This window comes from Artemia sp. Qi Xiang Cuo, chromosome 16, assembly GCF_049724085.1.
Source record: "Artemia sp. Qi Xiang Cuo chromosome 16, ASM4972408v1, whole genome shotgun sequence".
Taxonomy (NCBI): Eukaryota; Metazoa; Arthropoda; class Branchiopoda; order Anostraca; family Artemiidae; genus Artemia; species Artemia sp. Qi Xiang Cuo.
Genome location: NC_142809.1, coordinates 40,524,488 through 40,539,468, shown reverse-complemented (window position 1 = coordinate 40,539,468; position 14,981 = coordinate 40,524,488). Strand labels below are relative to the sequence as shown.

The window sequence follows — 14,981 nt, the reverse complement described above, 5'->3', positions numbered from 1 at the left end:
TTAGATTTACAGTACATCTTCAGAGCTATGCAGATCAGTTCAATTCATTTTCACCCATCATATTTAAAAAAAAATACTTATTATTAAATGATTTACTATTATGTTGAACAATAAACATTTATTCAATGCCTACTTATATCAGAAATATAAACAGTAGCGTCTAAGGCTGTATCCAAGGGGGTAGAGGGTTTGAAACCCCCCGAAATGTTTGTCTGACTTGTAGAAACGTAAGAAAAATGAACATAAACAAATGATTGATGTGGTTTTTTAAAGTTTTTTTGTTTAATGTTTTGTATTATAATGTAAAACTGAACATTATGCTGCCTGCAGGCATCTTTCCATTCTATGCCTCAAAGCACACCTCAAAGCATGGCGTGACCTGTGTTAATTTCCATGTTATTCTCTTGGGGTTCTGACGATTATAATTTTCTTTTACAGATGGTTTGCACCTACATTCGAAAGAGAAGTGGTCCTCCTGATCCAGAATTAGTCAGGCGTGCTGTTATTCAATTTATACATAGGAAGTTGTCTTTCCGAGCAACCGCAGAAGAATTTTCCCTGAAGAAGAGTATCCTTGCGGATGCAATGAAACAATACAAGGCAAAAATGCAAATTCTGGAGCAGAGTGGTGCTAGTGGTAGCAATTTTGACAATGACATTGTTCAGGAGACCACTAAGCTTGTTTTTACTTCCAAACAAGAGAAAGAGCTTGCTGCATACCTCGAAAAATGCTCACTACTTAACCATGGGCTGACTACCTATGCAACAAGAAAGTTAGCCTACCGATGGGCAATAACATTGAAGATAAAATTCCCATCAAGCTGGAAATTGAATGAGAGAGCAGGAGGGGATTGGCTTAGAAGTTTCATCAAGCGGAACGCTAGTTTGTCCATCGGAAAACCCAAAAATGCAAGCGAGGCTTGTACTGCTGGCTTTAATGCCGTTATAATTGGTGTCTTCTTTAGAAATCTTCAGGAGTTATATTGCAAATATCATTTTCCTCCTGGTCGAATTTGGAACTGTGATGAAACAGAAGTACTACAGTTGTTCAGGCCCCAAAGGTGATTGCTAAAAGGAGAGCAAAACAGGTGGCACAGACTGTGTCAGCAGAAAGAGGGGAAAATACCACAATACTATGCTTTGTATCTGCAATTGGTCAGACAATTCCACCAGTGTTTGTTTTTCCAAGAGTCAAAGCTCCAGAAAGGATGTATCAAGATGGACCACCAGGATGCATTGGCTTAGCCCATCGCAGTGGATGAATGACTTTGGACAATTCCCTTTGTTCCATGGAACACTTTCTAAAAGAGGTCAAACACAGCAAAAATAACCCTGTTTTATTCTTGTTTGACAATCATGAAAGCCATATTTCAGTAGAATTAGTTTCCTTCTGTAAAGATAACGGCATCCACCTCCTAACCTTTCCTCCCCATTGCTCTCATCGTCTCCAACCCCTTGATGTTTCAGTGTATGCACCATTGAAGCATGCAATCAGGGAGTCATTTGACAATTGGATGCAATTAAACCCTGGTCAGAGAATTTCAATACATGAAATAGCAAAATTGTGCAAGTATCCCTTTCTGGAAAAGCTGAATCCTCAAAACATCACAGCTGGTTTTGAGAAGGCAGGAATTTGGCCTGTAAATCCAAATGTGTTCACAGAAGTCGATTTTCTGCCAGCTGAGGTGACAAACCGCCCAGATCCAGCTGAACAGAATGCCCCAGAAACTTCCAATATGGATGATCCTCACCCTGGTTTATTTTGTGATTCATCTCCTGTCATGATGGGTCAACAGCAGTCAAACTTGCCTACAGCAGTAACTCCTGAAAACATCAGACCATATCCACAGGCAAAAATGCAAGTGTGGCCGCGCAAAAAACGTAAAAAAGGCAAAAGTAGAATTCTGACAGAAACGCCAGAAAAAAGAGCACTAGAAGAAGAGACTGAGCTAAGGCTTGCTAAGAAAAAGAAAAAGTCGCTAAAAAAGTCAGAGGTTTCACTCATTGCTGACAAAACTAGAGACAGCATTTCAGACATAGATATACAGCTCAATGACGAGTCTTTACATTGTGGAAGTATCAGTGAGTTTGAGACAGATGAAGAATTATCTTGTGGAAATTTTGTGCTTGTGAGGTTTATGGTTGGAAAGAAGAAAAACTCTGCTGTTTACTATGTTGCTGAAATTGCGGAAATAAGTGGCAGGGTAGCGAAAATAAACTACCTGCGCAAGTCTGGTAGGAAGTTCATCTTCCCTGAATGTCGAGATTGTGCAGAAACTGACTTTCAAGACATTATTATGAAGCTTCCCGCACCGGTATCAGTAGGAGGAACTGGGCGAACAGCCAAAGCTCTTGTATTTGGCTGTGATTTGGCCCAATTTCCTATACAATAAATTTAATGTTACATTTAACTTGTATATTATCTGAATAAAATGTTAATAATATCTGAATCAATAATTACAAGCATTAATTAATGAATGTACAGAAATGCCCCATGTGTGTCCGAAGTCACCCCCGGGTTGGGGTGACTTTGGACACTTGAAGAGGTCACACATTTTTGGGTCTCACCCAGAAACAACTTGATGGATGTCATTGAAAAAAATCACCAAGAAAAGTGAATAATTGAGCTATCTATTCATGTAAAAAGGAAGTTTGTATCTTTAGAAATGCGCTTTTTAGGGGTCAAAATCCTCAAAATGTACGGTTTCACCCCTCTCTCCCCTATATGAAAGGGGCTGTCCCCTCCTCAACGCCTCGCTCTTTACGCTAAAGTTTTTTATTGTTTTAAAAAATAAAGTTGTGAGACAGAGTCAAACTTTAGCGTAAAGAGCGAGGCGTTGAGGAGGGGACAGCCCCTTTCATATACGGAATAATTTCTGTTCGTTTTAAGTTTTAATGTCGCTCCTTACTTTCAGTTTAAAAAACTTGTTTTTTTTATTTAATTTCTGATCGTTTTTTAGTTAATGCAGCTTTTATTTGCATAAAAATTTTACTTTTCTTTTGCTAAATGGATGTCTTTACAAATTAACTTACGTAACTAACTTCTATATTCGTATATTTTTCTTCTGGCAAAAAATACAAAGTTGCAGATTTTTGCAGATATGAGCTTGAAACCTATGTAATATTGTTTTCTGATACGCTGAATCTGACGGTGTGATTTTCATTAAAATTCTTTCACTTGTAGGGGATGTTTCCCCCTCTTTAAAAAATCGAGTAAATTTTCTCAGGCTCGTAGCCTTTGATGAGTAATACTAAACTTAATAAAATTTATATATTTAGGATCAGCATTATAAACACATTCTTTTGATATATTTATTGACATCAAAATTTTGTTTAAAATTTTCGATTACTATTGAGTCGTATCGCTTGTTTTTTTATTGTTTTTTTCATTACGTATATGTTATTACTTATATGAAGGGGTTCTCCCCTTAGTCAATACCACGCTCTTTACGTTAAAAGTTAAAACAAATTTTGATTAACAAACCCCTGAATCACAAAGGCCGTTTAATTAGAATAGATAGCTCTTTTGAAAGCACTAAAAAAAACTGTAGCGTAAAGAGCGAGGTATTGACTTGGGGAGAACCCCCTCACATACGTTATAATTTCTGTTCGTTTTAAGTTCTAATATTCCTTCTTACATTTCAGTTGAAAAAACTTGTTTTTTTTTATTTAATTTCTGAATCTTTCTTAAATAATGCTTGGAAATCCGGCGCCCCCTTCATAGAAATGTCCCTTACCCCAAAGAAAAATCCTCCACGGAAATATTCTCCAGAGTAACCCACGCCGCTAGCCCCCCCCCCTCCAGAACACATCCGGCCTGTTTAGGGTTGTATACGTCCCACGTCCCAATAAATAATGCTGGCAAGTCCGGCGCCCCCTTCATGCCAATTTCCCTTCCCCCAAGAAAACTTCCTTCATGAACAGATCCTCCCACATAACCACCAACCCACCCTTCCCTCCCACTACCAGAAAAAAAACCTCCTGAAAACTTCTGTATACTTCCCAATAACCAATACTATATGTTAACATTGGGTAAAGTTCATAACTTTTAGCCCTCCCTTTGGGAACTTCGGGGGATTAAGTCATCCTAAAAGACATATTTATCATATTTTCGACCATGCTGAACAAAATGGCCATCTCAAAATTTTGATCGGGTGACTTTGGGAAAAAAATAAGCGTGGGAGGGGGCCTAATTGCCCTCCATTTTTTTTTGTCCCCTAAAAATGGCACAACAAATTTTAATTTCCGTTCCAATGAGCCCTCCCACGGTATTCTAGGACCACTGGGTCGATACGATCCCCCCTGGGGAAAAAAAAACCAAATAAACAAACAAACAAATAAACACGCATCCATGGTCTTTCTTCTGGCAAAAAATGCAAAATTCCACATTTTTGTAGATAGGAGCTTGAATATGATGGTGTGATTTTCATTAAGGTTCTATGACTTTTAGGGGGTCTTTCCCCCTTTTTTTGAAAATCAGCCAAATTTTCTCAGGCGTGTAACTTTTGATGGGTATCACTAAACTTGATGAAAGTTATATATTTGAAATCAAAATTGAAATTTGATTCTTTTGATATATCTATTGGTATCAAAAACCCGTTTTCTAGAGTTTCGGTTACCATTGAGCCGGGTCGCTCCTTACTTACAGTTCGTTACCACGAACTGTTTGATTCTTTACTACAGATAAAAAGCACCTACACTCAATCTTCTTCAGATTTGCTAAATATCTTTTACATTTGCCCCCTTGGACAAGAAACCGTAAAATTATTCATTTGTATAAGCTAGCTGACCCTAATATTAGCATTAATAAATCTCTATCCCGTTTTCAAAGTAAGTTTAATCATCCATGGTCAAAAATTTGTTCAAAATAGTTTTTTTTTGTATTAATGTAATGCATGTAATTATTAGTATTAACAAATCTCTCTCCCGTTTTAAAAAAACTTTTATCATCCTTTCGTTAGCATCATTGTTCGTATTAATGTAATGAAGAGTTTTTTTTTTTTGTCATGTATTTGAAATTTCAATGTGTGTTTGTGTCCTTCTTTTTCTTCTTTTTTCTTTTTGTTTTCTTTAGTGATTACTCCGTCTACTGTACCTTTTGTACCTTTTTTTTTGACGGGCAATAAATGAATAATAATAATAATAATATATAATATTCATTGCAGGTATTACAACTTAGTTTGAATAGAGCTTACCCTTGCATGGGGGAGGAATGGGGAAATATCCAGCAAGTATGACCACTTCTAAAGGAAATATGTTAATGAAATAAAAGCAGTACCATAAAATTCCTTATCAAATATCATCTCTTTCAATATCTCTTTCCAAATATCATGGTCACCTTTTTGGAGAATATCCCCCCCTCTTATGGTCCCAAATGCAGCCATAGGATATATGACAAAACTAAAATGCCAGACAAAACTAAAAGAAAATGAGGAAAAATTAAATGCTTACTTTATAATAGGCTATGTATGTATGTATGTATGTATGTATGTATTTCCAAAAAAAACCATCGGGCCATAGAAAAAAAAACCCAGCATAAATATAACAAAACCAACAAAAAACACAAATAAATTAAAAAGAAAAACATACTTATATATGAATCTTCACAAAAACAATTATAAAGAGATACATCTTTCATGATGTATCAGCCCTTCATCAACATACTGAGCCAAATTCCTTACTGTCATTTTAACTTGTGATCCTACAATCCTTTCCACCCACCTTCTATGTGCCAACACTTACAAAAACACTCATTTCTCAAATCTGCCAATTCCTTAAAATTCCCCATAAAAATGCAAAATATCCTCATCATCTTCCCCACACATCAAACAGTTCGTGGTAACGAACTGTAAGTAAGGAGCGACCCGGCTCAATGGTAACCGAAACTCTAGAAAACGGGTTTTTGATACCAATAGATATATCAAAAGAATCATATTTCAATGCTGATTTCAAATATATAACTTTCATCAAGTTTATTGCTACCCATCAAAAGTTACGCGCCTGAGAAAATTTGACTGATTTTCAAAAAAAAGGGGAAAGACCCCCTAAAAGTTATAGAACCTTAATGAAAATCACACCATCATATTCAGCGTATCAGCGAACCCTACATTAGAATTTTCAAGCTCCTGTGTACAAAAATGGGGAATTTTACATTTTTTGCCAGAAGAAAGACCAGGGGTGCGTGTTTGTTTGTTGTTTTTTTCCCCAGGGATGATCTTAACAATTCAGTGGTCCTAGAATATTTTGAGAGGGCTTATTGAAACAGAAATTAAAAGTTCTAGTTCCCTTTTTAAGTGACCAAAAAAATGGAGGGCAACTAGGCCCCCTCCCACACTTATTTTTTTCCCAAAGTCACCCGATCAAAATTTTGAGATAGCTATTTTGTTCAACATGGGTGAATATATTATAAATATGTTTTTTAGGATGACTTAATACCCCGATGTTTTCAGAGGGAAGGCTAAAAGCTATGAGCTTTACCCAATGCTAACATATAGCCTTGGTAATTGGGAAGTATAAAGAAGTTTTCAGGAGGTTTTTTTTCTGGGAGTGGGAGGGAAGGGTGGATCGGTGGTTATGTTGGAGGATCTGTTCATGATGGAAGTTTTCATGGGGGAAGGGAAATTGCCATGAAGGGGGCGCCGGACTTGCCAGCATTATTTATTGGTTATTGGGAAGTATACAATCATTTTCAGGAAGGATTTTTTCTGGGGGGGGGGGGCTAGAGGAGGGGGTTACTCTGGAGAATATTTCCGCGGAGGATGTTTCTTTGGGGCAAGAGACATTTCTATGAAGGGGGCGCCGGATTTCCAAGCATTAGAAATTAAATCGATCATTAGACGATCAGAAATTAAATAAAAAAAAAGTTTTTTCAACTGAAATGTAAGAAGGAATATTAGAACTTAAAACGAACAGAAATTATAACTTATGTGAGGAGGTTCTCCCCCAAGTCAAAACCTCGCTCTTTACGCTAAAGTTTTTTTTATTGCTTTCAAAAGAGCTATCTATTCTAATTAAACGGCCTTTGTGATTCAGGGGTTTGTGAATCAAAATTTTTTTTAACTTTTAACGTAAAGAGCGTGGTATTGACTAAGGGGAGAACCCCTTCATATACGTAATAACATATACGTAATAAAAAAACAATAAAAAAACAAGCGATACGGCTCAATAGTAATCGAAACTTTTTAAAACGGAATTTTGATGTCAATAAATGTATCAAAAGAATGTGTTTATAATGCTGATCCTAAATATATAAATTTTATTAAGTTTAGTATTACTCATCAAAGGCTCCAGGCCTGAGAAAATTTACTCGATTTTTTAAAGAGGGGGAAACATCCCCTACAAGTGAAAGAATTTTAATGAAAATCACACCGTCAGAATTCAGCGTATCAGAAAACCCTATTACATAGGTTTCAAGCTCATATCTGCAAAAATCTGCAACTTTGTATTTTTTGCCAGAATAAAAATATACGAATATAGAAGTTAGTTACGTAAGTTAATTTGTAAAGACATCCATTTAGCAAAAGAAAAGTAAAATTTTTATGCAAATAAAAGCTGCATTAACTAAAAAACGATCAGAAATTAAATTAAAAAAACAAGTTTTTTAAACTGAAAGTAAGGAGTGACATTAAAACTTAAAACGAACAGAGATTATGCCGTATATAAAAGGGGCTGCCCCCTCCTCAACGCCTCACTCTTTACGCTAAAGTTTGACTCTTTTTCACAACTCTATTTTTTAAAACTATAAAAGACTTTAGCTTAAAGAGCGGGGCGTTGAGGAGGGGACAGCCCCTGTCATATACGGAATAATTTCTGTTCGTTTTAAGTTTTAATGTCACTCCTTACTTTAAGTTAAAAAAACTTGTTTTTTTTTATTTAATCAGACAAGGGACTGGGTTAACACCATGACCCCTAAATTTCCTCTCCCTTTCCCAAATATCAATTGACCTTGCCCTTAAATTCAAAATCCATTTTATTTCTTCCCCTTTCAATGCCAACTTAAAATAAACTTCTTCCTCCCACGTGTCCTTCACTGTACTATACAGACTCAGAGATCCCAAGACCTCCTTCCGAGCCTGCCACTGCTGTATTGCCGACCCTGCCCTTGCTCGTCTAACCTTTCTTTTACCTTATCAACCACTGTATCTAAAATTGTCTCGGTTTCTTGCGGCCACCCTCCCTCTATCTTATCCTCCAACAAACTAGAATATGCTTCTTTTCTCTAGCCTGTTTTTACTTCATAAAAGTTTTAGCCAAAACTTCACTATTCTTATTAACCTATCTTTTCTTAACCTACTTAGTCCTAAATCCCCCTCCAGTACAACACTGTGAGTGGATTTGTGGGCCCTAAAAATTCTCTTTAAGTAATGTCTTTGCATTCTCTCCAACTCCTCACTTTCTCTAAAACCCCACAGCTACCACCTGTAATTCATAACCAGGAGGAGTTTAGTCCTAAATATATTTATGAATTGCTAAATCCCTAATCTTTCCTACCTCACTTTTAAAAATTAAATTCATACACATATTTCCCTTTCGTACTCTATGCTTAACCTCCTGTGTATACTTACCATTCCACAAAAACTTAACCCTTAAATACACGAATTCTTTTTTAATCTCTATAAAATCATCTTTAAATCTAAATTCACCATCTTTCCTTAATTTTCCAAATTTCTTAAAAACTACAATTACTGTTTTCTTCTTAATTATTTCTAATTCTTTCATATTCAAATGCTCCTCCACTATGTTTAATAATGTTTGCATTTCTTTTGCCGATTTTGCTGTGAGAGCAATATCATCAGCAAACAGAAGCATGCATATTTTCAAAACACTTACCAGTACGTCCGGAGCTCTTTTCTCCTTGAAAAAATCAACTATATCATTAATATACACGTTGAACAAAATCGGTGACAGTGGGCATCCCTGTTTTAAACCTATTTGCATCAAAATTTTCCCGGATACCTTCCTCAGTATTCTAACAACTAGGCCTACTGAACTATATATTCCTACAATTAATCTAGCAAAATTTACAGGCAATCTGATCTCCAAAAGTTGCCTAACTATTATAGCTCTGATCAGATTATCAAAAGCCCCTCTTACGTCCAGGAGCGCTGCGTAAATCCTACCCCCTCTTTTCATGATTCCTTTTCTAACTATACTATGCAAAATAAAAACCTGCTCTATTATACTCCCTTCTTTCCTAAGCCCGCCCTGCTCTGCTATTAATTTGCCTAATTCTTCTAGCCATTCTCTTAGTCGACTATCTACTATCTTACAAAAAATATTGCTAGCTATGGGAGAAATCTGGATTAGTCGGTAATTCGATAATTTTTTGCTGTTTTGTCTTTTATATAGTGGTACATATATAGATGTTGTCCATTCTATTGGCAAGCTCCACAACAAAAATGTGTGGCTGAAAACGACAGTTAAAACGGGTATGCAAGCTTTTTTTGCCTTTTTCCATAATGGTAGGGGAATTCAGTCTCTAACTGTAGCTTTTTCTTTAGCTGATTTCATAGCCTCCCATATCTCCTGCTCCGAAATGGGGGCTATCAATTTTCTGTCTCCTTCTGTCAGGGGTCCAAAAGGTATAATTTCTGGTAGAATGTTTAGGAGATCTTCTTCCATTCGGTTTCTGTTTACCGATTGTGTCCTGAGGTGCTGTTCCCAGTGTTCAGGCTCCAAAGAATATGTATCTTGTGCCTCTCCCTTCAGTTACCTATGTATAGCTTTCCAGAATTGATGTTTATCTTTTTCCCTGAGTGGTTTAATAAGTTCTTTTTCTTTCTTTGCTGCTTTGCATTGTTTTTCTCTCTTGTCATCTTCTTATACTGCTTTCTATTCTCTCCGCAAATTCTTAAAATTTTCTCTATTCTCTCTAAAAATATTCTCTATGTTTCTATTAATCTTTTTATCATGCTTCTTTCCATTGTTTTCTACGTTTAAAATATATTTTATTTATCCAACAATTCTATTGCAATCACATGGGCCAAATGTTTTTCACAGGTCAAGAATGCAAGAAACCTAACAAGGAGACATTATGCTTTATGAAATGAAAACAACAAAAAGATGGATTATTTAGAGCCATATCTGGACCATCAGGAGGGGTGGGTTGCAATGTCATAAAAGTGGCCATGATATTTGAAAAGAGCATAAAATGGGTCGCAATGTCATGAAAGTGGCCATGATATTTGAAAAGAGCATAAAATAGGTCGCAATGTCATGAAAGTGGCCATGATATTTGAAAAGAGCATAAAATGGGTCGCAATGTCATGAAAGTGGCCAAGATATTTGAAAAGAGCATAAAATAGGTCGCAATGTCATGAAAGTGGCCATGATATTTGAAAAGAGCATAAAATGGGTCGCAATGTCATGAAAGTGGCCAAGATATTTGAAAAGAGCATAAAATGGGTCGCAATGTCATAAAAGTGGCCATGATATTCGAAAAGAGCATAAAATAAGTAATTGAATGGTACTAGTTTTAATTTATTAACATATTACCATTAGAAGTGGTCATGTACTACAAGTTTACCATGATATTGTCAAAAGGATCCCAACACTCAGGAAATATGGGAGGTTCATGTTTTTAAACATATTATTGGTGCTATCAGTTGCCCCTCTGAAATTACCCCCAACTGCTACTCTGTGAACCTATGAAGTAAATCAAAGAGGTAGTTAAATACTCCCCTCCTTTTTCAGCAGCAAAAAGGCAAAAGCAGTCCAAGATAGCTTCAAATGACTGAAGCAATGACGAGCTTGGAATTTGAACACTTGAGGAACCCAGAGACTGAATATAGAGCAAGAAAAAGTAAGTTTAATCTTCTTTATATAATTGATAGTGTTGATCAATTCCCATGGCTAATATGAAAGCTGTGACATGATGTTAACATGAGAACTTATAACAGCTTCTTCAGATCGTAGCATTTTTTCAAATGAAAGTAAAGAGTAACAATAAGACTTGAAATGAATAGAAATTATGTTCGTATATAAAGGAGGCTCCCCCCCCCCCACTGTTTATGCTAACGGTTCATAGTGCTATGCCAAAAGCGTTTGTAAGTGAACTTGTACTTGGAGAGTCTTTCTTAAAACATCGGGGCCAAGAAGTCAAGCTTTAGTGTAAAGAGTGTACGTTTGAGGAGGAAGTAGCCCCCCTTTCCTTCATAATGGAATGATTTCTGTTCATTTTCAGTTTTAATGTTGCTTTATTTTAGTTTAAAAAACTTTGTTTATATTGAATTTCTGTTCATTCTTAATACCATACCCAGGGTTACTATAAATGTCAGGAAAGCTACTGCTCCCTCAAACCTGACTCTTTTAATCGAAGTTGAACTTTCACAGAAAAATGCTTCAAGAAAAGAGCTTATTTAGTATACAATTTAATAGCTTTTTTCAGAGCTTTGATTCCTATTGGCAATGTTCACTCTTTATTAGTTATTATTACTATGAAGTATTTGATCCAAGGCTCTCTTAAATATGACAAAGGCTACTACACTCTCTTTCAACTACCATTTCACTATTTGAGTTTGATATTCATATAATAATGCTTCAAGAATGATAATAATATCTCAAAAAGTAATACCCCCTTATATATTTATTTTGGAGGGTGGGATGGGGTCTGAAATATCAAAAATTAATTATATAGTCATCATTTACTTGGTTTTTGAGGCGAGTTCTTTTAATAAATACATCTTTTTATAGGGATGTCTCCCAAGGGTGCTGGCAGGGAAACCTAGGGGTTCAGTGCCCTTCTGACAACAAGAAGACATTTGAAAATGAACCTTTTAAGAAAATGAGAGATATTTCCATTTAAATTTCAATATAAAAAGCTCCTAGTGGTACTTACCATCCCTCCCCCTCTCTCCTCAGAGATTTCCTGGTGGTGCTGACGATGCTGCTCCCCCGCCTCTTATGCTGCACGTTTTTTTGTTTGTGCCAAGAAGGGAGCTGTCACCCTGCTGTACTATATTACAGGCTTAATAAAAAAATATTCCTGCGAATCTACAAAGGCTGGGGATTAGTTTCGACTGATATGCTGGCTTTGAGGGCTCTCCGATATGCTGAATTTGGTAATTAATTGATTGTATTTCACTTCAGTCAACCTTCTTTACCCTTTATTGAAAAATTAGACAAATTTGGCTAGGCTCGTAATTTTTGGTGTTGAAACATTAACTTTAATGAATTTGACATAACCTATTTAGGATTGCTATAAAAAGCGCGTTCATTTGATGTATGTGTTGTTAAAAAAGTTAATTTTTCAGAATTTTGATAACTGTTTACATGAGCTGCTCCTTACTTATAGTTAGCTACCACTAACTCTTTGATTACTCGCAGTCAGTAGATCATGGTTGCAGCATTCGCTGCAACCTAGTAAAGAACGAAGTCCAGCGCATAGCAACCGAAAATTTTAAAATTGCGTTTTGAAAAAAAACCTTCTAGTGAGAAAAATTGCCGTTTGGGGCTGATTCAGGAATGGTAACTATTATTTTAATTAATTGCAATAGTAATTTCAGTAATAGGTGACAAATTGTATACGTATTTTGATAGGTATAACTTATTTTGTCTCACAGATTGAGTTAGAATTTCCAGAATTTTTTTTTCTTTTATGTTTGGTGGGTACTGGGACTTGAATTTTTGGTAAGGGGCAAATTTTTTTCTCTGGTCCTCATTAAATAGCATACACTATGTACTTTCTTATTTTATGTCCATCGTCTGTCAGACTCTTTGAATAGTGTATGATAACCTGGACTATTACTTTTGTAAATCAGGTACTTATTTTTCCTATGGGTATCCGATGAAAATTAACGTGCGAGAAGTTACTATTTTTCTATAGCAAGTAGCCACAGTCGCAAGCAGTTACAGTTGCAGTTACAAGTAGTCGCAGTGGCAAGTAATCTCCTTCGCAGTCACAAGTAGTTGCATTTGCAGTTGCAAGTAGTCGGAATCACAAGTAGTTGCATTTGCAAGTAGTTGCAGTCACAAATAGTCACAGTGGCAATTAGTAGCACCCGTAATTTGTATTTGCAAGTAGTCACAATCGCAAGTAGTCACAAGAAGTGGCAGTCCAAAAACTGAGCTCTTGGGCTCGTGTCCGTTCGTTATCACCACACCCCCATACAAACTTTGCACGCATAGAAAGGTTATACCACCTTCAACTCATGATCACTTAGTTTTTTTGGGTCATCGCTTTTAATTTTTTACACCTCTATTTACTGTAGTGTTTTATCATGGGAAAATTTTGATACAGGAATATTAAATAAACTTAGGGGCCTATTAAACAATGAAAAAATAATTTTTAATCGGTAGAATATGTGAAGGAAAAGGATTCGAAAAGAAAGGGCAAAACCTAATATGCTCCATTAATAATAGCTTCTGGGTTTGACTGGCGAGGAACAATACCCAGCAACCGATTCAGAATGGCTATTGGTATGGAAGTAGAAACAGAAGTTGTCTCTTCTAATCATCTTGTGTCAACTAAAAAGGAGGCCAATAAGGGTTATGGAGGTGTTGTTTTTTTTTAAATCGTCGTACATCGATTAAGACAAAGCGAAATATCCTTTCTGCAATTTGTGTATAAGCTGCCCAAGGTGTAGGATCCTTGTGACCTTTATTACACCAATTAAGACAGGGCTCAAACAGTGGTACCGATTCACGAAAGCGTGAGTGAGGGGCAATTAAAAAAAATGAAGATCCCAAAAAATTGAACAACATGAAGAAATACATCTAGAAACAGGGGGTAACTGTGACAGGGGGTATTAAATAGTTGTGAATTTACAAAGCACAGGGGTAAATAGCGCAAAAGACCACTCATTCAGTCAAGCGTGTGGTATAGTCCATAGCTATGAAATAGAAATAACCAGGTGTCGTTCAAGATCTAGAAGTTCATGGCTTCCCTGATCCCCCGCCCCAATTGGTACCAATTGGCTTAAAGGCACTGTGACCATATTTACTCAGGGACTTTCAACTACTTTCTAAGCCAAAACCATTTTTTTAGTCAAAAGATTTTTTAAAAAAAGGGATGCTTTTTAGTAAGTATGAATTTTAGGGTTTTTTTTTTTTTTTTTTTTTTTTTTTTTTTTTTTTTTTTTTTTAATAATAATGATATTGGTAAATTTTTATGGCTCCTGGGAGTGATGATTATGAATATGATTGCAAATTTAATGAAAATGTTAAGGTTTAAGGTTTGTGGTGCTGTTTGGGGACTGTGATATAGATAATTTATTATTTTTTTGGTTTTTTTATTTTTTGTTATGTTAGTGTATTTTCGCCACCCCCTTGGACAAGCTTTTACTTCTTGGGGTGGCCGTTAAACTTATGTTAAATTGTTTGATTGTTTAGAATAAATCTATCTCTCTCTCTCTAAAAAAAAAAGAAAGCGAGTAACCCCTTTGCTTAATGAGCCAATGATTGAAGAGTATAATGTGCGAATCTAAAAACTTGAACAGCTACATGATAACCCCCCCCCCCCATCTAGGTATTGAATGGTCTAGCTTCAAAAAAAATAATAATGTTTTGAAATATTGTCTTAATAGGAGCAAATGCTATTTATGTGTAGTATGCAAAAACTATCAATTAATATGCTTGTCTGTCTTCATATTTAAGTACCGAACTACACAAAGAGGGATGGGAGCTAAGTGAGACTTGCACCCTAAAATGTCCCAAGGACCCTATTACTCTGGGGATCTAAAAGAAAGAAAATGTATAACGCATAAAAAAGGATATCCTTCCATAACCTAAACATGCTTCTTTTCGAAGGGATGGACATATCCTGGAAAAATCGTTTGATCTACACTAAACTATCAAGTGTGTGCACCTATCATTTCTAAGTGGAGAAGGGACAGGAGTAGTGACAGAAAGAAAGAAATCTAATTAATTGATCGAAACTTGGGCTTAGTAAAATGTATTTAAGATTTTTGGATTTAGACGGTCCAATATGGCCATTGACTTTAAAACTTGAGCTTGAGTATCGTGGCAATACCTTTGGTTAAGTT

At 35.9% G+C, this 14,981-nt stretch overlaps 1 protein-coding gene across 1 annotated transcript in view; it reads left to right on the top strand.

Moving 5' to 3' along the window:
* Positions 1-14,981, top strand: part of LOC148942904 (BLOC-1-related complex subunit 8 homolog) — a 61,323-nt gene that overhangs the window by 20,278 nt on the left and 26,064 nt on the right. The window contains exon 2 of the mRNA XM_089102242.1: positions 10,693-10,801. Coding sequence (XP_088958368.1) covers positions 10,729-10,801 — 73 coding nt within the window. The 5' untranslated portion in view covers positions 10,693-10,728. The remainder of the gene's footprint in view (positions 1-10,692; positions 10,802-14,981) is intronic.